At 33.2% G+C, this 25,179-nt stretch overlaps 2 protein-coding genes across 2 annotated transcripts; both read left to right on the forward strand.

Moving 5' to 3' along the window:
- The first annotated feature begins 11,729 nt into the window (after positions 1–11,729).
- LOC103235712 (olfactory receptor 8K3-like) lies at positions 11,730–12,686 on the forward strand. The gene has a single exon (XM_007998748.3). The coding sequence runs from the start codon at positions 11,730–11,732 to the stop codon at positions 12,684–12,686; it is 957 nt and encodes a 318-aa protein (XP_007996939.3).
- Positions 12,687–22,978: 10,292 nt separating this feature from the next.
- Positions 22,979–23,971, forward strand: LOC103235721 (olfactory receptor 8J3). The gene has a single exon (XM_007998754.3). The coding sequence runs from the start codon at positions 23,042–23,044 to the stop codon at positions 23,969–23,971; it is 930 nt and encodes a 309-aa protein (XP_007996945.2). The 5' UTR covers positions 22,979–23,041.
- The last annotated feature ends 1,208 nt before the right edge of the window (positions 23,972–25,179 follow it).

Here is a 25,179-nt window from a genome sequence, read left to right on the forward strand (position 1 = left end):
ATGAGTTCATGTCCTTTGTAGGGACATGGGTGCAGCTGGAAACCATCATTCTCAGCAAACTATCACAAGGACAGAAAACTAAATACCCCATGTTTTCACTCATAGGTGGGAATTGAACAATGAGATCACTTGGACACAGGGTAGGGAACATCACACACTGGGGCCTGTTGTGGGTTCTGGGGAGGGGGGAGGGATAGCATTAGGAGATATACCTAATGTAAATGATGAGTTAATGGGTACAGCACACCAACATGGCACATGTCTACCTATGTAACAAACCTGCACGTTGTACACATGTACCCTAGAACTTAAAAGTATAATCATAATAATAATAAAAAAGAAAACGTCAGGAGTTTAGATTGGTGTTTTACTTGGTGGTGACGCTTTAGTAACTTTCAATGAACCATCTCATGTCCAGCATTTAGAGTTTATATTTTTACTCCCAGAAAACTCAAACAAGAAAAACAAATGAGTCAAATCATTTGCATATGTAAAATAATAAATTCAAAAGAAACCAAGATAAGGGTGTTGTCAAAATTTGTAGCCCATATGTGCAGATTAAACAAAATGTTAAATTAGACATGTAGAAAGAACCCAAAATAAATTCACCTGAAAAGACATGCCTCAGAGACAGAATGTAAATTCCGTAGAAACCAGAGTACTCAACCCAGAAAGACACTTGTATTTATACAAAAAAAAAAAAACTTACCAGAAAAGACAAAAAGTATTTTATTATCCCAAGAGGCATCCTTGATTTAAGGCTGCCTTATATAAACATATGCTATCAACTTATTCGCACATATGCTATCAACTGACACGATAGAGGCATCAGTGTTTTCTAAAAATGAACGATGTTTTCGATAAATGGCAGTTATTTATATATCCATTTTGAATAAAAAAAACTAAGCATCTACCTCATTCCCTATTTAAAATCAATTTCAAATAGTTTAAAGATCTAAATATAAAATACAAATCATAAAGCTTTTAGAAGAAAGCATCAGGGACATCTTTGTGATATTGGAGTATATACAAAATTTTGAACAGAATAAAGCAATAAAAATATAAAATTAAAGATTAATCAGCTTTGAGAAGCCCTTTTCATCAAAATTAACAGTGTCAAAAGGGCAACCCTTGTAATAAGAGAGCACATTTTATTACTCATGCTTCATCAAATATACATGTGTATCTGACAGAGGCCTCATCTGCAAAAGGTGAAAGTAGTTCTTACAAATCAATCCATAATTGATATGAAAATCAGTGTAAAAGTGGGGAAAAGACATGAATGAACACTTTTCAAAAGAAAATATATAAATGACCATTGCACATATGAAAAGGTTCTCATCATTAGGATAATGAAATTCGAAACGACAATGATACCCACACCATACAGAATGGCTAAGTCTCGACAAGAGTAGTGAGCAATCATGACGATTATGTCTTTCTCATTGGAGTGCACGTTGCTATAATTACTCTGTAAACTCATTTGGAAATATTTACTAATGCTGAATATCTGTTTATTATGACATAGCAATCCCAGTCTAAGAAGTATATGCAAATGGAAATACAGGTTTATGTTAATTGAAACATACAATAGAATGCTCATATCATCACTATTCATAAAACCTCTAGAATAATGAATAACTAATGTGTGGTATACATATAATGTTTAATTGTGCACAGAAATGAGAATGAACCATGTAGAACTACTGTGACAATACATTGAATGAAAGAACCCAGGAATGGAAACATAACATACATAGGATTTTACTCATATAATGTAACAAAAATATCTGTACGTTATGTTGTTAGAAGTCAGAATAGTAGCTGTACATTTTTTGCATGTGTTGGGAGAAGTTCATGGAAGAAAAGAGAATGAAGGATTCTTATGGGGTCCTGACAATGTTTTGTTATTGTTGCTTCTGTTTAATCTGGATTCTGGTTACATAGGTTGAGTTTATAAAAGTTGAGTTAAAAATTAGATTTGTAAAAATTTGTTTTGTACATTTACTTATTTGCTTATGCATATTCTACTTCAATAATAAACCTAAAATACCACAAAATACAGAAAAAACCCTACACATTTATTACTTTCTCATGTAAATTTTTGAAATAATGCAATAGGCAGTGTTTAAGCACTTTATTGTATCCTTAGCTACAAAGCCATAAAAATTCACTGTATTGGAAAAGAGATATTAAGAGTTACAAGAAAAAAAAGTTATGTTTTGATTCCAGATCTCTGTGTTGCGGTAGAGAAAATATAACCAAGAAAAGTGGTGGAAAGGTAACTAACATAACTCTACTTGTTTGGAAATATAAATGTATTCTATAATTAGCAGATGTCCCATTGGCTTTGTTTGAAGCTTCCAAATGCTTTTTAGGCATAATTAACAAATTGTGTTCCATCTCCTCAGGGAGGGTCTCAAAGGAGGAAAGAAACTCATAAATTTTTCTTATTGGGTTACTTTAGGGACACATGGAAAGCACAGAAAGATCCCTTTTTAGAGGTTAGTAGGCTACACCTGTTTCTGTGACTACACCTCAGAGTTCCAGTTACACTTCATGGTCTTATATTCCTTTATCTGTAATTTCTAAAAACTGATGTAGGTGATTTAGCCACAGCCTTAACAATCTGCTTTTAAATGAAGTTTCTGAGCTAGTGCAATGTTGCAGCCATCTTCAGTATAATCTTTGGTGAAAGCTAGGTAATGACTTTTCTGTAGTTAGCTGATTATTTCTTTGAATTGTAGAAACAAAAAGCAAGAACTCAAGTTCTGAAAAAGAAGTTAGTGTTGTTAGCAAGCTCCCACTTTGGTTCCTAAGATTTTTGTGATGATTTTCAACCAGGATGTCAAATATGATCTTGTGATTTGTAGTTAATTGGATGTGTTTCAGAACTTTAACCTCAAGTAACAGATTTCCATGGTGATTTCCAGTTACCTCTTATTTAAAGAAATTATGTCAGTATTTTATGATTCTTGCATTTTCTCTTTCAGAGGCATAATGCATAGTTCACGTGTTTCCCAAATTTACCAGTATTATTGAAGGAATCAATGTCATTTGCAAAACATCACTTTTAGTTGTAGATAAGACCAAAGCAAAATACTAAAGCATCTATTTTACTACATAGTGCCTCCATCACACTGTAATACCTGATTTGCAAGAGAACAGATCATCCGCTCTACCTATAAGGGTTAAAAGAGTCTTTGAAATGCCGTAGAATTGTCCCTTGCATGATCAAATGCACATCTACTGGAGATAAGAACTAAGATTAAAACCTGCACAAATACAGGTATAATCAAAGAACAGTCCTTTAAAAATTACAAAGCAGGAATATATATTTTGCTTAAAATTAAGGTGTCTTTTCCACTCCTTATTTATTTATTGGCTATTTCTGAAACTATTTTTTCCATGCAAAATTCACTTTGATGTTTAAATAAATGTAGACAAATGCATTAGTCTGTCATTGCATAACACATTTACTGTTAACTATTTTAGTGTTGAAAGTTGTATTTGTGGGGTGGGGAGGGTGGCAGGTCTGGGGAATGAGCTAGCTTCTCTTATCTCTCTACCCGGCCTAGTTTTGTAGTGAAGGTCCAAGGCTAAGATACGTCCAGTGTGATTTTTTGTATGTTTAGAGAGTCTAACAAAATAAAATTTTCTTGAAAAACAAATGTTTAAATGTCCAGAACTAGGTCATTTTCAATAGTCACATAAAATCATGAAAATATAAATCAAGTAAAATGAGTTTAGGGCTTTATATGGAACTGTAAAGATAAGTTAAAGAAATAGCTCATGTATTTTCTCATACATAGGGAAACTAGTATTTACTACCATAGGTGTAGAAAAGAACACGTTTGCAACCTCTCACTTATGCAGCCAAACATGGGTCATACTACTACTTTTCATATCCATTAGTATATATATATAAAATGCATTGTCTCCAGAAAATTAATTCAGTTTTCCTGAATAAGCCAAGAATGTTAGTCTGTAGTAGGTAGGAGATGATATAAAAAAGCCATTGTTTTATAAGTCATCATTAATGTGAGATAATTGTAGGTTGCTTATTGCTATTGTAAAGTTCCCATAGAAATATATGTTTTTATTTGCAGGGTGAGTGCAATCCAAAGAATGCTGATGCTGCTGTAATTTCACGATGGTCAAGCAATTTTATTTTATTAAATGAAAAACATTGAATTCGCTGTTCAAAAATGCGTGACTCAAGGAAGTAGTGAACAGTAGTATGTAGTCACAATAAACATTACTCAATTATTTTTTGTAAATTGAAATTCAATTTACACACAACAGCATGTATCAAAATTTAGTTATAATTAAATAATAACATGTATGTTATCAAGATGAGTAACATAAAGGTAAATGAAAGCAAAACAGTCCTAATGTGAAATAATTTTTTATTGGAGTAAAATAAACTTGACATAAATTTGCATAATATAAAATTCAACATTTAAAAGTTAATAAGCTAGTGCCACTTAATGCATTCAAAATATTGTACAACCATTACCACTATCTAGTTACAAAATATTTTCACTACTCTGAAAGGAAACTCTTGTACCCATTAAGCGATTGCTATACCTTCTCCCTTCCCTTCTGGCCCTGGAAACGATCTGGTTTTTCCCTATGTGGATGAGTTTTAATATTCTGCAAATTTTATATACATTTAATTAAACAATACTCCTGACAGTTATTTATCATAATGGTCTCAAGGCTCATCTATATTTAGAATGTATCAATACTTCATTCTTTTTATGACTGATTAATATTCCATTGAATGCATATAACGCAATTGTTTATTAGTAGATGGGCAGTTGGATTATTTCTACCTGTGGCTATTGTGAATAATGCTGCTGTGAACTTACATATGTTTCATAACGATAATTCTATGTCTAACTTGAGTCACTGTCAAACTCTTTTCATAATAGGTGTAATCATTTTACATTCCCAGAGGCAATGTATGAAAGTACAAATCTCTCCACATTCTTGCCAGTATTTTTAATTTTCCTTTTTATTTGTTTTTATTACAGCCATCCCAGTGGTTCCTAAGGGGTATCTCCTTACGGTTTTGATTGGATTTCCCTAATGACAAATGGTATTGAACATCTTTTCGTGTGCTTGGTGGCCATTTGTATGTCTTCAGTGAGAAATGCCTGTTCAATTTCTTTGCCCACTTTTATGTATTTTATTATAAATTGACATATTAAATTGTATATATACATTGGGTACAAAGTTAGTTTATTATTTATGTAGCCATTGCTGAATAATTAAATCATGCTAATTAACATATCCATCACTTCAAATGCCTTTTATGTGGTGAGAATATTTGAAATGTGGTGTTTTAGCAATTTTGAAATATGCAATGCAGTATTATCAACAGTCACCATGCTATTCACTAGATCTCAGTAAAACTTCTCTCTAATTGAAACTGTACACTTTCATCAATATCTCCCCATTTTTTCCTTCCCCAGATTGGTAACTACCATTCTGCTCTCTGCTTCTGAGTTCCATTGTTTTAGATTCCATTAAATACATCATAGAGTATTTGTCTTTCTTTAGTATTTTCTTATTTACTTAGCATAATGTCCTCAAGATTCATTCATGTTGTTGGAAATGACAATTTCCTTCTTTTTGAAGGCTGAATAGGATCCCGTTGTGTATACATACCACATTCTCTTTATCCTTTCATCTGTTGATGTAAACAGATTGTTTCCATATCTTGGCTATTGTGAATTGTGCTGCAATAAACATGAGATTTCAAATCCTTTGGATATATACCCAGATTTTAAATCCATTGGATATATATCCAGAAGTGGGATTGCCGGGTCATAGGGTAATTCTCTCAATTCTCTCTCTTCTATCTTTAATTTTGAGGAACCTCCATACAGTTATTTTTTGTTATAATGGCTGTATAAATTTGCATGTACACCAACAGTGTGAAAGGGTTTTCTTTTCTCCACATCTTTGCCAACACTTATTATCTTTTGTCATTTTTATGATAGTCTGACAGGTGTGGAGTGATATCGCCTTGTGTTTTTAATTTGCATTTCCATAATTAATGATGTAGAACATTCTTTATTCACATACCTCCAGGCCATTTGTCTTTTTTTTTTTTTGAGAAATGTCTGTTCAGATCCTTTGCCTATATAATTATATGTATTTTGCTATTGAGTTTGAATTTCTTATCTATTTTAGATATTAACCCATTATCAGATGCATGGATGCAAATATTCTCTCTTGATCTGTAGCTTGTCTCTTGACTCTGGTAATTGTTTCCTTTCACATACAGAAGTTTTTTATTTTGATGCAATCCCAACTGTATATTTTTGCTTTTATTGCCTGAGCTTCCAGGGTCTTACCCAAGCAATCACTGCACAGAGCAAGATCATCAAGATTTCCCCTATGTTTTCTTCCAGGATTCTTATAGTTTCAGGTCTTACAGTTAAGTTTTAATCCATTTTGAGCTGGATTTTGCATATAGTGTGAAACAGGGGTCCAATTTTTTTCTTCTGCATATGAATGTTAAGTTTTCCTACCACACTTTGTTGAAGAGACTGTTCTTTTTCCATTGCGTGTTCAACTCTAGAATCTCTGTTCCATTAGTTGATTTGGTCTATTTTTTGTTAGTACCATGCTGCTTTCATTACCAAAGCTTTGTAATACAGTTCAGAATCTAGCAGTGTGATGCTCTTAGCTTTATTCTTTTGCTTGACATTGCCTGAGCTATCCAGGATTTTTAATATGTAGTTCCATATGCATTTTGGGATTTTTTTGGCTATTTCTATAAAAAGTGACACTATAATTTTGATAGGAATCATATTAATTCTGTAGATCACTTTGGGTAGTATTAACACTTTAACAATATTGATTCTTCCAGTTCATGAATACAGAATATTTTTCCTTTGTCCATTTTTAAATTGACTTATCTTTTGTTGTTGAATCTTAAGAGTCCATTATATATTCTATATACTATACTCTTACTAGACATATGACTATAATTTTTTAAAGTTATGGGGTTGTATTTTTATTGCTTGATAATATCCTTTGGTATACACAAGTTTGTTTTTAAAATTTTGATAAAGTCCAGTTTATCAATGTTTTCTACTTTTGTTGCTTGTGTTTTTGTTGTCATAGCTAAGAAAACTGTCAGGAACTCAGCTGAGTTTGGAGAAGGAAAATTGTACTGCTAGGTGTCGGTGCAGCTAATTAAGGCAATAAGCCATAAATAAAAGAGTTAATCAGTTACTGCGATGGCATAAGCAAGAGTTTAAGACCTGAGAAAGCACCAACTCCTCCTGTTTCTTTTCTTTCATGGAATTGGCACATTGGTCTAGCATCCAGTGGATCAGTAAAGACATGGAGATTATCTCACTTCTGAGGGAGTCCCACAAAAATAGGCACTGGCAGTTTTATGGACATTGAGGTGTGTGTATACAGGGAGGGGAAATAAAAAGAGTGACGGTGATGTCTAGAAAATACTGAATAGTGGAGCGAATTACCCTCAAGGTTTCCCCTTTCTCTTCTCATAGAGGGTCTTGGCATCGGCACCTGGAGAAAACCCCTGCTCTAAGACAAAAAGTTGTAGGAATAAAGGTGCCAGGTTAGAAATTGAAATAAAGTCATGGGTGGCTTAATGATAGAAATATATTCTGAGAAATGTGTCATTATATGATTTTGTTGTTTTGCAAAAAATCATACACTGTACTCACACAAACCCAGGTTGTATAGCCTAAAATACACCCAGGCTATGTGGTACAGCCTCTTGCTCCTAGCCTACAAATCTGTACACCATGTAACTGTACTGAATTCTGTAGTCAACTATAACACAATGGTAATTATTTCTGTGTCTCAACATACCTAAACATAGAAGAGATACAGTAAGCATATGGTATAAAAGATTAAAAATGGTATAACTGTACAGGACACTTAGTAAAAAATGGAGCTTGCAGGACTGGAAGCAGCTCTGGGTGAGTCAGTGAGTGAAAGGTGAGTGAATGTGAAGGCCTAGTACATTACTGTATAATAGTGCAAACTTTATAAACACTATATACTCAGACCACACTACATTTATACAAATTATTTTTACTACTTCAATAATTAAGTACCTTAGCTTACTGTACACTTTTAACTTTATAATCTTTTAAATGTTTTAAACTTCTTGACTCTTGTAATAACACTTAGCTTTAAACACATATTTTATAGCTATACAAAAATATTTTTTAATATCCTCAGTCTATATGCTTTTTTCCATTTTTAATTTTTTTTTGTACTTTTTATGCAAAAATGAAGACACACACATTAGCCTAGACTCACACAAGGTGAGGATCATCAATATCACTGTCTTCAACCCTGTCTTTTCCCACTAGGACATCTAGAGGGGCAATAACATATGAAGCTGTCATCTTCTGTGACAACAATGCTTTCTTTTGAAATCCCTTCTGAAATCTTACTGTTAACTGTAGTCACCCTACTGTGCATTGAATGCCCTGGAAACATACAGCCTCGCAAGGCTGTGCTATTTGATTGTGTTCTCATATTGACTTTTGAATTTTTGTTATTTTTCTAGTGATTACCCTTGGGATTAAAATTTAACTCCTAAATTTATAATAACCTAATTTGAATTAATGCCTACTACCTCAATAGTACCTAAAAATTTTTAGGCAGCTCTACTATCAAATTATCTGTTTTACAGATTACATCCTTATAAATTGTGCACAAATTAATAAAAAATTGTAAGTATTATTTTATGAATTCGTATTTAAGTCATATAAAAGAGCAAAATAATGAGGAGTTAGGAACCCCCAAAACAATAACATTAGCTTTTATACCACCTGTTTATTTACCTATTTAGTTACTTTTACTGTTTTGTTTTTGTTTTTGTTTTTAATTTCTTTGTGTGGCTTCTAGTTGGTGTCTGGTTTGTCCTTTTATTTCATCCTAAAGCACTTTTTATATTGTTGATTGCAGGGCGTGTTTGCTAGAGACAAACTCCTTCAACTTTTGTGTGTGAGTTTATTTCACCTTCAATTTTGAAGAATAGTTTTGCCAGATATACAATTCTTAGTGGATTTATTTTTCTCATGACTTTAATATACATTCCACTACCTTCAGGCTTTCATAGTTTCTTATGAACAGTTACCTATTAATATTATTAAGAATACCTTTTATGTGCTAAGCCACCTCTTTCTGCTACCATTAAGATTCAAAGTGCTTTCAACACTTTGATTGTAGTATGTTGCACTGTCAATCCCTTTGAATCTATCCTCTGTTGGGTTTATTAAGTTTCTTTGGATGTGTATATTCATATCTTTCATCAAATTTGTGAATTTTTTGTCATTATTTCCCCAAGTGTTCTTTCTTTTTCTCTCTCTCCTTTTCTTCTAGAACTCTCATTCTTATGCTGATAAGTCAGTTAAAGTCCTTGTCTAGTAACTCCAGTTTCTGGGCTTCCTCACAGTAGTTTCTATCAATTTATTTTTTTTCCTTTTCTGAATGAAACATATTTTCTTGTGTCTTGGCATGACTTTTTTTTTTTTCATTTAAAGTTTAGCTTTTTGAGTATTTTAATGAAGTTTCTTCAGAAATCATGTATTATTTCCTCTACAGGGTTTGCCTTATTGTCGTGGACCGTAGTTTTGATTTTTTTTTCTAAATTGTTTTTAGATTTTACTCTTCTCTAAATTTACTTTTCTAATTTTTTTCTTAAAATTCTTTGTTATGTATGTTTATTAAAGTCTATTCTGTCATTTTGTCTGCCAGTGATTTTTCAGAGGTATCACTACATTTCCAGAGTGAAAATTTTAAAAAAAAGAAAGAAAGTAATCTTCTCATATTTTTTAACACTGACTCTGTTTTGGGATAGTCCTTAAACTATTAGCCAGGCATTTTAAAAACTTTAGCCTTCACTTCCTGCTTGTGTGGAGCCTAAAGTTCAGCCAGAAATCATAGGGTCTTATCACATCTTTTCTGAGCAATTTTGTAGACCTAGACGTGTATAGCTCTCAAAATTCTGTGAAGCCTTTCAAAGCTTTTATTCATCCATTTATCTCCTTGCTTAGCCTCTTCTTTTTTGGACTTATTGGTCTATATGCTGTTTGACTTGTCTGTTATTTCCTTTCCCCATGCAACTGCAGTTAGGATATTTGCCTTTAAACAGTTTCAACAAAGTCCTATCAGGAGACTACTCCAGCTCCAATTTCTGAGTGGATCCTTCATGGAACCCCACTGGATGGGTCAAAACACAACTACAATTCCTGCAGAACAAGGCTTATTTTGTTCCCTTGGTCACCAGGCAGCCACACCATGATGTGGGTCACCATCTTCATGGCTGCCACAGTGCTGGGCAATGGGCCTAGTAGGCAGATGAGTTGAAACATGACAACAATCTCAGCTAAAATCTACATTCTAGTATTCTTAAAAATGTAGATTCCGATAGTTTTGTTATCCTAATTTTGTTGCTTTAATAGAGATACACAGTTTTAGAGTTTCCTACTGTACCAAAAAGTGATGTCTATGACAGGTATTATATAAATAATAGTATCTATGTCATACAACATTGTCAACTCAAATGTATTTATTACAGGGAGCAATAGAGCAATATATATATATATATTTGAGGAAATAAAGAATAAAAATAAAAATAAGTATACTTTTTACATAATAATTACAGTAAATAGATTCTACAAATTTCCTAAGTGGTCTTCATTTAACTTAATCCAAATAGTGAATATCTGTTGTCTGGGCCATGCAGGTAAAACAAATCAAATATCTGATCTCTTCCTCTCTTTCTCTCTTATTCTTTCAGTTTTTCTCTTTTTCTCTTTTTCTCTCTTATCCTTTCTTTTCTTCTCTCTCTTTCTGGGTCTACGCATCTACATAGGATTTCTTCAGGAGGTTTTCATAATGTTAATCATACTAATAATGTTAATGTCTCTCTTAATGACATTAATTTTTCTATAATATAAAGACTTTATTTCTTTGAATCTTGACCTTATTTCCACTGTCATTGCCATGTTTCTCTATTGCTTCTGTTACCCATAAGCAGGAAGTAATATCTAAAGTATTGTTTAGATTCAGGATAAAAACCTTTGTTACAAATACTTAAGATTCTCTGCAACCCATAGTTTGTCTTACCCAGTTGGTTCATTATTACTGATACTAGGTTAAATCTTGGGTTATGATTCTGGTGGTTAGAATGTTTTAAAATTATGGCATTCATTTTGCAGCTAACAAGTATGTGAGACAAATAGTTGGCACAGTAACAGTATGAATACTGTTCTGAACAAATTTCTCCCCATTGAAAGTAAACTTGTGGTGTTTACACTAGTTTTTTCAGTTACTTTTTGATCTTAGCTTATATCTCATTATTTTAATGCACTGTGTTAAAATATTCCTCAGGGACAATTAAATTATTGTGTACTGTGTGTGATGATATTATCTATTTACAGAAAAGAAAGTTTCATTTGCTCGACCTTCAAGATTTATGGAAAAATACCAAAATTGGAGATATGAAATTATGTTTACATATGTAAAAGAATTATGTACATATAATTTATTCCATATTTATGTTATGTATGTTTATACACATCTATACATATATACACATATATACTTCTGTATATATATACACACACATACATATACATATTTTTGTCATGTTTCTTAGAAGTTAATAATTACTTTTATATTTATTCCCAGTATAGGTTCCCTGAGTGACTTGAATGGACAAACACAATCTGACAGTAGTGAACGAATTCATTCTAATGGGAATCACAGACATCCCTGAACTGCAAGCTCCATTATTTGGGTTCCTCCTCATTGTATACATGTTGTCAGTGGTTGGTAACTTAGGCTTGATCATCCTCACAAAGATAGATTCTAGGCTTCAAACACCCATGTACTTTTTCCTAAGGCATCTGGCTTTCACTGATCTTGGTTATTCAACAGCAGTGGGACCCAAAATGCTAGCAAACTTTGTTGTAGATCAACATATAATCTCCTATAATTGGTGTGCTACCCAACTCACTGTCTTCGGTATATTTATCACTAGTGAAATTTTCATTCTGTCAGCAATGGCCTATGACCGCTATGTGGCCATCTGTAACCCGCTGCTCTATATGATCATCATGTCACAAAGAGCATGTCAAGTTCTAGTGGCAATACCTTATCTCTACAGTGTCTTTTTGACTTTGCTGGCCGTCATAAAAATGTTTACCTCATCATTTTGTGGCTATAACATCAAGTATTTCTACTGTGATACTCGGCCATTGATATATTTGCTCTGCTCATACACAGAAGACATTAAATTGATCATTTTAATCTTTTCAGCTTTTAATTTGATTTCATCTCTTCTGATAGTCCTTGTGTCTTACATTCTGATCCTTGTCGCTGTCCTCAAGATGAATTCTGCAGAAGGCAGGTACAAGGCCTTCTCCACCTGTGGATCTCACCTGACAGTGATAACTGTATTTTATGGCACCCTCTTCTTTATGTATGTTCACCCCAAATCCAGTCGTTCACTTGATGTTGATAAAATGGCCTCTTTATTTTATACTTTGATAATACCTATGTTGAATCCAGTGATCTACAGTTTGAGGAACAAAGAGGTAAAAAATGCTCTATGTAGAACCTGGAAAATATGTGCAAATTATCTATTTAAAATTCATTGTAGGTTATGATAACAATAAATGATGTGATAACAAATATATACACGAACCAATATTGTTTTACATTTGTACTGTTACCTCCATGTGATGAGCAAGAATCAGAGTGTGATAAGCACAGAAATAATTTCATTAATTACCTTTAAATAAAAATCTGTCACTAACAGATGACTAATTCGTACTCATACTTTAACTATTAATCAATACTCAGTTTTAAGTTCAGCTTAGGTGCCTTTCCTATGTGTTCTCACATAGAAACTTTCTTCATATCTATTCCATTAACTTTTTAAAATTAAAGCTAGGGGCTGCATATTTTATCAGTATTTTATCTGAAATGCCTTGTACACTGAAAGGCACGTGTATAAATAGATTCATGTGATCAGTAAACATATTGTCAAGTTAACCAACATTTCTGTCTGCATGAAGCTTATAGAAAACGGGTGGAATGACAAGTGAGTTATTTTGTATGGTTGACAGTATTGAGTAAAATAAATATATTAGGTTGGTGCAAAAGTAATTGTGGTTTTTACCATTACTTTAAATAAAGCAAGTAGCCAGGACAACAATTAATTTTTTAATTGAGATTTTCAAGGGATTCCTCTGAGAAGACACTATTTAAGCAAACACTTGAAGAATTGAGTAAGCAGACTGTGTGAATATTTATGGGAAGGCTATTCAAGGGTGAGAGAACTATTACTATAACCGTTTTTAAATAATAATATGACTTTTGTTTTGAAAAGCAACAGTCAAAGGTGGTTGGACCATAAAATAAAATTAAGAAATAAAATATATATTGAAGATTCGTGACATAGAACTCAGCCAAGTAAAACTATACAGGCCTTTATAAATCTTACATTTTATCTTGATAAATAAGCCTCTGTAGGATTTTTAGCTAACAAGTGTTCTGATCTATCTTTGGATAATGGATAGCTATGACTGTTGCACAAGTTAGAGATTGCAGAATACTAAGAATGGAAAATGGAGGGTTAATTATGTGGAGGATTAATTATGATACACTCAGAAGTGAACAGAGGCATCAGCCAGGATGGGAATGTTCAGGGGATAAGAAGTATTCCAAACCTTGAATGAAAAAAAAAATTCTTCATATCAATGTGGATGTAAGAGGCTTAAAGATTAATGATTAAGAAAAAGAATGGAAAAAATATTTACAGAGCTCACCTAAATATTTCCTGAATATTATCTTCCGCTACCAAACAATACGGAGTAATTGAGAAGAGATTTTTAACTTCCCATTTTAACAAGAAAAAGAAAATAAAAGACAAAATATATGAAACGGTAGCTTTCATGACACAGATGTCAGGCAACTAAGGAGAGTTCCCCCTGAGAAATAGAAAATAAAGCAGTTGATTCCTGTGATATCTTCTCTTTTCTCTCTTATGAGAGTGAACAGACTGGACTGCATGAAGGGCAAACCCAAGTGAAGCCCAGAATTCCTGAGTTTAAGAGACGGTTGAGAGTCTGCTGAGATAAAGGTAGCCAGGGGAGATTGCAGGACGGAGCACCAAAGATTATATATCTGCACAATGGACATTGTATCTCTGCAGAGAATCATCCTTAATTATTCAAGAGATGACTGATCAGAACATGCAAAAGGAAACCACACGTAACTGAAGAAACAATCATCCCAAAAATAAAGAGAGCAGTGTCCAGCACTCAAATAGAGGCAGGTATTATACCAATTTGTTACACACAGACTAGAAAAACTCATAATTCCTGAGGTTATGTGTACAGTATTCAAGATCCTACTCCAGTATAAGAAAATAATCAGTCTTAGACCAAGTACTGATCTGGACTCACCTGATTAGTAATACAAGTGATATCTAAAAGGATTAAATTGTTTTCAACTAATTGTATCCCCCAGCAAAGCTTAATAGTATTCATAAAATACAAAATTATCCAGCTAACACCAAGGCACAATTGGTAATATGTGGGGTACATTTAATAATTGTTAGGCATACAAAGAATCAGGAAATCATGATCCATAATGAATAGAATAACCAATCAATTGAAACTAACCAGGAACTGACACGGATGTTAGCATTTTCAAAAAAGGGTATTAAAAGTTTTGTGAGTGCATGCTGTATTTTCAAAAAGGTAAGCAGGAGCACAGAGGACACTAAAAAAATTGAATTCCCACAGAGAGATGTACAGTGTAAAAGATGAAAAGTACATGGGATTGTATTCATAGCAGATTAGACATTGTAAAAAAAAAAAAAAAAAGTGAACTTGTAGACATACCAGTAGAAAATATCCCAAATGAAACACAGAGAATCAAAATTTTTTTTTAAAAAGGAGAGAACAATAAGCTGAACAACTTCAAGAAGCCAAATATACAAGTAATTAAACTCTGCAAAGAAGAGGGACATTAAAATTATTTAAATAAATTGTAGGTGAAAGTTTTCCAATAGTTAAAAATTAAAAACCCTAAGATTCAAGAAGATTAAACAATCCCAGGTACAAACAATATGTAGAAAACTAACTGAAGGCACATTGTAATCCAATGTGCTATATATATTTGCATATTCCATATATATACATATCTCACATTGGATTACAATGTGGAATACTATGGCTGATACAATATATATGGAATACTATATGAAATATTCAGTATATATGTGGACTACTACTGAGCTGTAAAAAGAAGAAAATCATGTCCTTTGCAGTAATGTAGATGCAGCTGAAGGCCATTATTCTAAGCATATTAACACAGGAACAGGAAATCAAATAACACATGTTGTCACTTATAAGTGGAAACTAAAGATTGTGTACAAATAGACAGAAAGATGGGTAGGAATGATAGACACTGCCCAGTATACTGGGGTATACTAGAGGGGAAGAGAGAGCTAGGTGCAAGGGTTGAAAAGCTACATATTGGGTACTGTGCTCACTACCTGGGTGATGGGATCACTTGTATAACAAACTTCAGTGATTTACTCAAATTACCCATGTAACAAACCAGCATATGTAGCCCTGAACCCCAAACAAAAGTGGAGAGAAAACAAAACAAAATAAAAACAAAACACAATTTCACATAGCAAGTGATAAATAAAAACCTTAAGCAGTCAAAACACAAACACTTTGTATACAGAGGAATACGAAAAATAATAACATTTTATTTCATGTAACATCATTGTTCATTTAGCTTCTCCTCAAAAACATTGTAAGTCATGACACAGCAGAGCAACAGCATTAAAACACTGAAACAGAATAACTATCACCTAGGATTCTTTACCCAGGGAATATATATTTTGAAAAAGAATGTGAAATAAAGTTATTTCAGCCCTATCGGCACTGAAAGAACCCTTCATGATTAAACTTACACTGGAAGAAATGATAAATGAAGCCCATCAATCAGAAGGGAAAAATACCAGATGGAAACGTGATTCTATACAAAAGCATGAACAGCACTAGAAATAACTATAGTGATTTCAATAATTTAAATCTATGTGAAAGATAATTATTTAAGAGTAATAAAAATATATAACAAAATTGTTATAAAGGACATGGCAGGAGTGGTTAAATACTGTAAAGTTCTTATTTTATATGTGAAGGGGTATAATTACACTTGAAAGTAAACTGTTACAAGTAAAATATCTATACCTCAAAACAAACACTGAAGTAAAAACCAGCACCACCTCCACAACAAAAAGAGTTGTAACTTTTGCCATGTTCTGAATGTCGTATTCTTCCCAAATGTATATGCTGAAATCCAAACACCCAAGGTGATGGTATTAGAAGGTAGGACCTTTGCGAGAAAGCTAAATCATGAGAGTACATTCCTCCTGAATGAGATTAGTGTCCTTATGAGAGAGGACCCAGGGAACTTCTTAGCTCCTTCCACTATGTGAGAATACAAGGAGAAGGCACCATCCCTGATCCAGAGAGGAAGACCTTACTAGACACCAAATCTACTAGCACCTTGATCTTGGATTTCGCAGCCTCTAGAATTGTAATAAATACTTTTCTTTTGTTTAGGAACCACCCATTTTATGGTAATTTGTTATAACAACTCTAATAAACAAAGTTTTTAAGTCCATAATAAAAAGAACAGAAAAAAAGAGAAAATAGAACACCAACAACAAATGGCATTCTCTATGTCTTAATTCAGCTATCACAATAGTTCTGTGAGCTAAGTTTTACTAAAAGTTCCATTTTTCAGATGATAAAAATAAAGGTTTAGAAAGGGTAAATAAATTGTCAGAATTCACCAATGTATTAGGTATTAGAAATAGGTTTCAAAGCCAGGTGGTTTAAATCCAGATTTCATGCTCTCAACAACTACCCTACATGTCCCTTAATGTCATTTTTGACTTTGTTGCTGTCATCCTGAGATAACAGAGTAAAGCTCCACTTTGGCAGGTGACAGAAGAGAAATAGCAGAGAGATCAGTTATAAGATGTATAAGTTCTGGGGCTCTATGATTTCTATAATTAATAATACTGTATTTTTTACCTGAATTTAATAAGAAAGATTTTATGTATCTTTGCCACATACACATAAACACTCAAAAAAGGAAAGAGGAAACTAAGAGTGGTGATGGGTATGTTAATTAATTTGATGGTGTAATCAGTACACAATATATATGTATAGCAAATCACATTGTGCATCTTGATTTTATATAATTTTACTTGACAATGAAATATTTAAATATGATAAATGAATAAAGATCATAACCACTTTGAGCATAGAACATTAATTCAATAATCACTACATTAACACACAGAAATATAAGCTAATCAGTGTATTATGAATGCTTGACTTTGTCAAATAGAAACCATCACAAAATGGTTGCAGAGTATAATTTGTGTGGATTAGTAATAAATTTGGGGGGGGGGGAGACAGGAGCAATAATTAGCATTAAGTAATCAAGAACAGGCTGAAAAAGAAATAAGCAAAGGTGTGTCAATTTTAATCAGTGATTTCTGTCCTAGGAAGTTCATCCACATTTGAGAAAAGATGATTTAGGAAGATCAGAATTTAGAAATTAAAAACAATTGGCTATTGCTAATGCAGGAGGAAGTCAGCTCAGAATAATGTAAAAGCAGATGTCCCTTCCACGAAAAAGAGAAGTCTGTGAAGGAAGTATTTATTTTACATCAACTTCTGATTCTTGGACCTGAACAATTTTATGTGAGTTTCATCAGTTTGGGACATTAATTTGAGGACAAGACAATGAAAAACATACTGCCTCTGAAATTGTTGAGCTACTTAACTAATAAAAATGAGTCATCAGTCTCCAACTTCACATCACTTAAAAAATTTAAACGATCTTCCTTGAGCCATCGTTTGTTGAGCGATCTGTTAAATGCATAGGAGAAGCATTTCTATTTATTTTTTATTTTTTAAATTACACTTTAAGTTCTAGGGTACATGTGCACAGAATGCAGGTTTGTTACATATGTGTACATGTGCCATGTTGGTGTGCTGCACCCATTAACTCATCATTACACTAGGTATTTCTCCTAATGTTATCCCTCCCCTCTCTCCCCACCCCAGGACAGGCCCCAGTGTGTGATGTTCCCCACCCTGTGTCCAAGTGTTCTCATTGTTCAGTTCCCACCTATGAGTGAGAACATGCAGTGTTTGGTTTTCTGTCCTTGTGATAGTTTGCTGAGAATGATGGTTTCCAGCTTCATCCATGTCCCTACAAAGGATATGAACTCATCCTTTTTTTATGGCTGCATAGTATTCCATGATGTGTATGTGCAACATTTTCTTAATCCAGTCTATCATTGATGGACATTTGGGTTGGTTCCAAGTCTTTGCTATTGTGAATAGTGCCGCAATAAACATACATGTACATGTGTCTTTATAGCAGCATGATTTATAATCCTTTGGGTATATACCCAGTAATGAGATGACTAGGTCAAATGGTATTTCCAGTTCTAGATCCTTGAGGAATTGCCACACTATCTTCCATAATGGTTTAACTAGTTTACAGTCCCACCAACAGTGTAAAAGTGTTCCTATTTCTCCACATCCTCTCCAGCACCTGTCGTTTCCTGACTTTTTAATGAACACTATTCTAACTGGTGTGAGATGGTATCTCATTGTGGTTTTGATTTGCATTAGAGAAGCATTTCTAAATGACACAATGTGGAATAGCAGAAGCACTCCATGCAATTGTGAAAGGTGGGCGCCATGTTATTCTATGTTGTGACATTCTTATAGATTGAGATGGGAAGAACACCTCCTTCCTCACAGATGTACAGTATATTGGACTTTGTCATGATTAATGTAAACATACAAAAGTTACTGATCACAGTGATTAGACAGATCAAGAGGAACAACAAACAACTCAGAAATATTTATCAACCTCAAGAAAATAATGTCTTTCTTCTGATTTACTATTTTCTTTAGTGATCTCTTACCCTATATTCTACCAGCGGAGCACACATTAAGCTATATTTTAGTAAACTATATATTTGTTTTGTAGAGGTTTTGTCTTTTTTTAAAAATAGGATGTACATTCTCAATCTTGTTTTCATTTTATTTAAACAAAGTGAGTCAGACTCGTGCAGATGGCATATATTTGGATCACATGATTTTTTGGTTTGTTTAATTTATTGTCAATTTCTTTTAATTGGAGAATGTAATCCATGTCCATTTAAAGTTATCACAGATAATGGAGAACAACCTTTTGGCATATTGCTATTTGTTTCCTATAAGTCCTATCCTTATTGTTGGTCATCCTTTCCTCTGTAAGTTTTCTTGAGACTTTGGCTGAACTCTAGACGTGTGCATGGCATAAAGCTGTTAAAAGAAAGACCAGGAAATTGGAAGCTGAAACATTTCATAGAAACCACACAGGGCAGGAAGACATTAGAATTCCAAAAAGTCATAGTGGAAAGTCCTTTTACAACACATGGACATCCAGTAGAAATCTCAGAAATAAAGCTATTTTAAACGCCTTTGCTAGCTTGAAAACAAGTCTCAGATAGAGTCAACTGATAACTGTTTGATAGCACGACAGAGTGACTAAAGTCAATAATTACTTGTACATTTTAAAACTTTTAGGAAAATAAAAATGAAACACAGCAATTATTATAAAATTTACAATAGTCAACATCCAATCACAAATTCTAGTCCTATGAGAAAGCAGCAATGTGCAACCTTCAAAGTATTATTATAGACGTTGGATATACTGAATGATTTAGCACAAATACCAACATTGTGAGAAATAAATGAAACTGAAAATGTCAGATGGGACTTCAAGAGGTGAAAACACAATATAAGATATGAACAAATATTTACTAGGTAAAATACATATTATACACTGAAAAAGAAAAGATGTGACTTGTCACAATAGAGACACTGAGAATGAAGCCAGACAGAAACATAATACTAAAAACACCACCCATGGAAACAGTCTCAGTCATCCATAGAACAATAGAACAGTAACAAGATACCTACCACATGTTTAATTATAAAGTCTAAGTGGAAAGAAAAAACTATATTATAGGACAAGAAATATGGAAAAAGTTGTTAGCCAGAATTTCTTTCTATTTTTTAATAATGATGAAGATATAACAGGATAAAATAACTCCAAGCAAAATAAACAGAAATAAAATGATGGTAAAGTGCTTCACCATCAATTATAAAAAATTATTTTAAAATATGATTATAAAAAATTATAACAAAATGTTTCAAAATTGCCAGTGATTAAAGATATATTATAAACAGATGAAGAAATGATTTACCACTGATGTATTGGCAGAAAAAATAAAAGTCATGACATTTTCTTATGTCAACCAGTAACTATATGTCTGGTAGTATTATACTATAATCACCAGAAGTATCCTTTGTCAATGGATGTTGTATTATCAAATTTTGCATGTTTTTTTCTAGAATTTTTTTTCATTTACTAACAAATTGCATGTGTGGGTGTCTGTATAGTATACTTAATATGAGCATAATATTGTGTAACTGAAATGCTGACAAAATCATATTTATAATTTCCTGTGTCTAGTCATATTGCATAATTCAATTTTTCAGTTAGACTGAAACATAAAATATTTAGACTGAAACATAAAATATTATGACTTTTTCTAATGGAAAATTCTGAGAATTAACAAATATCCAAGGCACTCTCCCTCAGGTAATTATGTACAATTTTTTATCCTTGAATCAGATTGAAACTTCAACCAAATGAGTCTCAAGGGGGTTAGAAAAGAACCTTAAATCTATTCTGTAGCCACCTGTGAGGGCTAAAGAAGTAGAAAGCAAAGCAGATTCTCTGTTGAAGTAAGTAGAAGCATTGATCATTGACAATTTTTAAGGGAAGAGCTTAAACTAAGTTATCACCAAAGATGTTGAAGGCCCCTATATGCTGCAAAACTATTTCCTCCTTGCAATATAGTGCTATTAACTTAATGTTTCACGCTTTTCATCTATTTTTAACACGGATCTTTGTCTATCATTATCTACCTAGTGCCCCTCTTGTCCTATTCTCATTTCCTATCTATGCATGTTACAGCATTTATGAGAACATATTCTAAAGCAGGATAACTTTTTCTGAATGAAGAACAAATGTGGCATAGGTCCCACTTTTTTTTTCCAGATATGCACTTTTAAGAAATTAATTCTTGCCTGGAATCCTGGAAAGCCCTTCCTGTGATTGATTAAATAGTTGATTCCTTCTCAACCTTTAGGTTTCAACTCAAATGCCACCTTCTCAGAAGAGCCTTCCTTGTGAAAGTACTAATATTAATATTCCAAGTAAAAGTACTCTCCCAGGTTATCCTAGTATATTATCTTGTTTGTTTTACATATTATGCTTATTTAAATCTGCAATTATTGTGTTTATATGTCTTCTAAACAGATTTTTCTCTTCCCTATCATTACAATAACGTATTTATGATTTGAGGTTCAGGTAATTTATCTGAAGCTCAAACATAGCCTGGAACAAAGTACAATTTTAATATGTGGAAAATAAGAGGATGATTCACGGAACCCAAAGGAAAAATTTACGCTTGGTATCATCAAACAAACTGGTACCAGATATCTGACAATGTTAGGAGTCATTTTGGTCTTATTTCTCTGTTGTTTTTTTTTTTAAATAGTCACTTCATTATTTTTTCTCACTGCAGAATAATTATTTGTTTTTCTTTCTACTCTTTTAGAAGGAGAGAAAATGTCAATAGCTCTGACTTTTTAAAATTCAGACTTTTGTGATAATATATTGTTAACTTTCTGGAACTTAATTGCAAACTTTAAAATAAAGAACTATATGATAAGACTTACTTGGACCAGGTGCCCACCACTGGAACTATCAACTGTGACTCCAACAGGACATGAATTCACTTAGTAAGGGGCAAATAATCATGATTAAAATATACAACTCTAGGAAAATATTCATCCATACTAAAATAGCATGCTGAATCTATGGCAAATACATGCAACATAATTATCATAAAAACTCTCAAAATGAAGGTGTTTTTTCCTGTTATAATAATATAAATATCAAAAACATAAAAAAAGATCAGCTAAAATTAAGAGCAGGTTTATTGTGTAAATTTAAGAAATATAACATTTTATAAACAAAAAAACTGATTTAGAAGAAAAACCATGAAAAAAACATGGAGAATTGTACAAACTTTTAGCACAAGGAACAGTCATGAGAGGGAAGAAATAGAAAGTAGTACCCAGGAAAGCATAATGTCAAGGAATTACAAAAATGATAAAAATTTTACTGATATTATTTATGGAAACCTAAGAAGAGAAACAGCAACCTGAAAAATAAATCCGAAGACATTCATCCATGTATTTTTGTCTGAGTCAATAAAATGGAAAGAGCAAAAGCAGTAAACAGACATGCATGTTGTAATTTGTAAGCTCAATATACATCTAATACATGTTATAAAGGGATATAATTCTTAAAATGAAGAGTATAGTACCTATTCTTGAGACAAAGTAAGAATTATCAGATTAGGAAATTGCAAGTAGTCACTAGATTATTTGGCGATATACAATTTCTTAAGCCTTTCTCATGATCAATGCAAAAATCAGATACATCTCAGCTTCAAATGTTTGTAAGCTAAGAGCATATTCTTAATTCAATTACACTGCAAGGCAGTAAACCCTCAAAATGTTGCAGGATGCTGAAACAACTATTTACTTTGCCATACTACACTTACCATACTTGCTTTACTCTCTCCCAAATGATTGCAAAGCTGATTTATTAGACTCAGAACACTGAGTTTAAAAACTGAATTAGATTAATACATGACAAGAAGATCTCACCCAGGAATTGTCCTTGCCATCTAATGGAAGTCCTAGAAAATGATTCCTTAAAGTCTCTAACCACTTATTTTCTTCCTCAAACAGATGAATTTCCAAACTCTGACATGGCTCCTGAAAATTTCACCAGCGTCACTGAGTTTGTCCTCACAGGTGTCTCTGGCTGTCCAGAGCTCCAGATTCCCCTCTTCCTGGTCTTCCTGGTGCTCTATGTGCTGACCTTGGCAGGGAACCTGGGCATCATCACCCTCACCAGTGTCGACTCTCGACTTCAAACCCCCATGTACTTTTTTCTGCGACAGCTGGCTATCATCAATCTTGGTAACTCTACTGTCATTGCCCCTAAAATGCTGATTAACTTTTTAGTAAAGAAGAAAACTACCTCATTCTATGAATGTGCCACCCAACTGGGAGGGTTCTTGTTCTTTATTGTGTCTGAGGTAATGATGCTGGCTGTGATGGCCTATGACCGCTATGTGGCCATTTGTAACCCTCTGCTCTACATGGTGGTGGTGTCTCGGCGGCTCTGCCTCCTGCTAGTCTCCCTCACATACCTCTATGGCTTTTCTACAGCTATTGTGGTTTCACCTTGTATATTCTCTATGTCTTATTGCTCTTCTAATATAATCAATCATTTTTACTGTGATATTGCACCTCTGTTAGCATTATCTTGCTCTGATACTTACTTACCAGAAACAATAGTCTTCATATCTGCAGCAACAAATTTGGTTTTTTCCATGATTACAGTTCTAGTATCTTATTTCAATATTGTTTTGTCCATTCTAAGGATACGTTCATCAGAAGGAAGGAAAAAAGCCTTTTCCACCTGTGCTTCACATATGATGGCAGTCACAGTTTTCTATGGGACAATGCTGTTCATGTATCTGCAGCCCCAAACCAACCACTCACTGGATACTGATAAGATGGCTTCTGTGTTTTACACATTGGTGATTCCTATGCTGAATCCCTTGATCTACAGCCTAAGGAATAATGATGTAAAGGTCGCCTTAAAGAAATTCATGGAAAATCCATGCTAATCCTTTAAATCAATGTAATTTTAGAACTCTATACATAAATGAAGAGATAGTTCATGTAACCTACCATTACATGAGAGAAATAAGAGTTTAGGTGCCTGACTTACAACTTTACAAGCAATCCTAAGAATTACCAAGAGGTAGGATTTAAAGAGTATTGAATTTAAAAAGTGAAATACATGGAAACATTTTGAGTTGCGAGACTAATACAAAACAAAAATATTATTCATTAACTTTGCCCAGAAATAATCAGGTAACCAGTCTGAATAAAATATATTCAGGAGTAAGGAGCAGTATCAGTTTTAAAAGGTGAAGTTTGAACAGAGCAACAGAATGTGAACAAGGGAATTAAAGTGAATATTTTTCATTCTGTGGACTCCTTTTTTTTTTTTTTTTTTTTTCTGGGTATGGTTGGGTAGCGTGGACCCATGCATCTTGAAAAACTGTGAATACAGATAACTAAAATCCTTTTTACGACAAAGTTAGCAAACTTGAACTGACAATAAAATTTAAAATAAAGCTCTTTAACTCTTTTTAAATATTGTTTGAAGAAACAATATAGACATACTACCAATTAATACATATTTTCAATCCTCACCATGATATAATTGAAAATATTTTATTCCAATTAATATATTTTCTACAATTTTTAAATAAAATGCACAGACTACTATTGAATATGCTTTTATACAGGGTTTGCTTTGTAAACATCAGATTTTATAAAAATTTCCTTTTCTCCTTCCTCTAAATATCATTCTTCCTTAATATGGAAAACAAATGTTCTATTTGGGTATATTAATAAACTTTAAAAAAAACTTGTCTGTGGGAGGCCGAGACGGGCGGATCATGAGGTCAGGAGATCAAGACCATCCTGGCTAATACGGTGAAACCCTATCTCTACTAAAAAATACAAAAAACTAGCTGGGCAAGGTGGCAGGCGCCTGTAGTCCCAGCTGCTGGGGAGGCTGAGGCAGGAGAATGGCGTAAACCCGGGAAGCAGAGCTTGCAGTGAGCTGAGATCCGGCCACTGCACTCCAGCCTGGGCGACAGAGCGAGACTCCGTCTCAAAAAAAAGAAAAAATAATAAAAAAATTTAAAAATAAAAAACTTGTTCATGGGAGTTTCTTATATCATTAGAAATATGTTTTTAATTTTTGTTCTTTTTTCTGATAGTTTTTGATCAGTAAGTGTACACTTGAACCTGTTGTACA

This window comes from Chlorocebus sabaeus, chromosome 1, assembly GCF_047675955.1.
Source record: "Chlorocebus sabaeus isolate Y175 chromosome 1, mChlSab1.0.hap1, whole genome shotgun sequence".
NCBI lineage: Eukaryota > Metazoa > Chordata > Mammalia > Primates > Cercopithecidae > Chlorocebus > Chlorocebus sabaeus.

Coding starts and splice junctions, on each gene's coding strand:
- LOC103235712 (XM_007998748.3), top strand. CDS start 11,730: ATGGACAAACACAATCTGACAGTAGTGAACGAATTCATTCTAATGGGA.
- LOC103235721 (XM_007998754.3), top strand. CDS start 23,042: ATGGCTCCTGAAAATTTCACCAGCGTCACTGAGTTTGTCCTCACAGGT.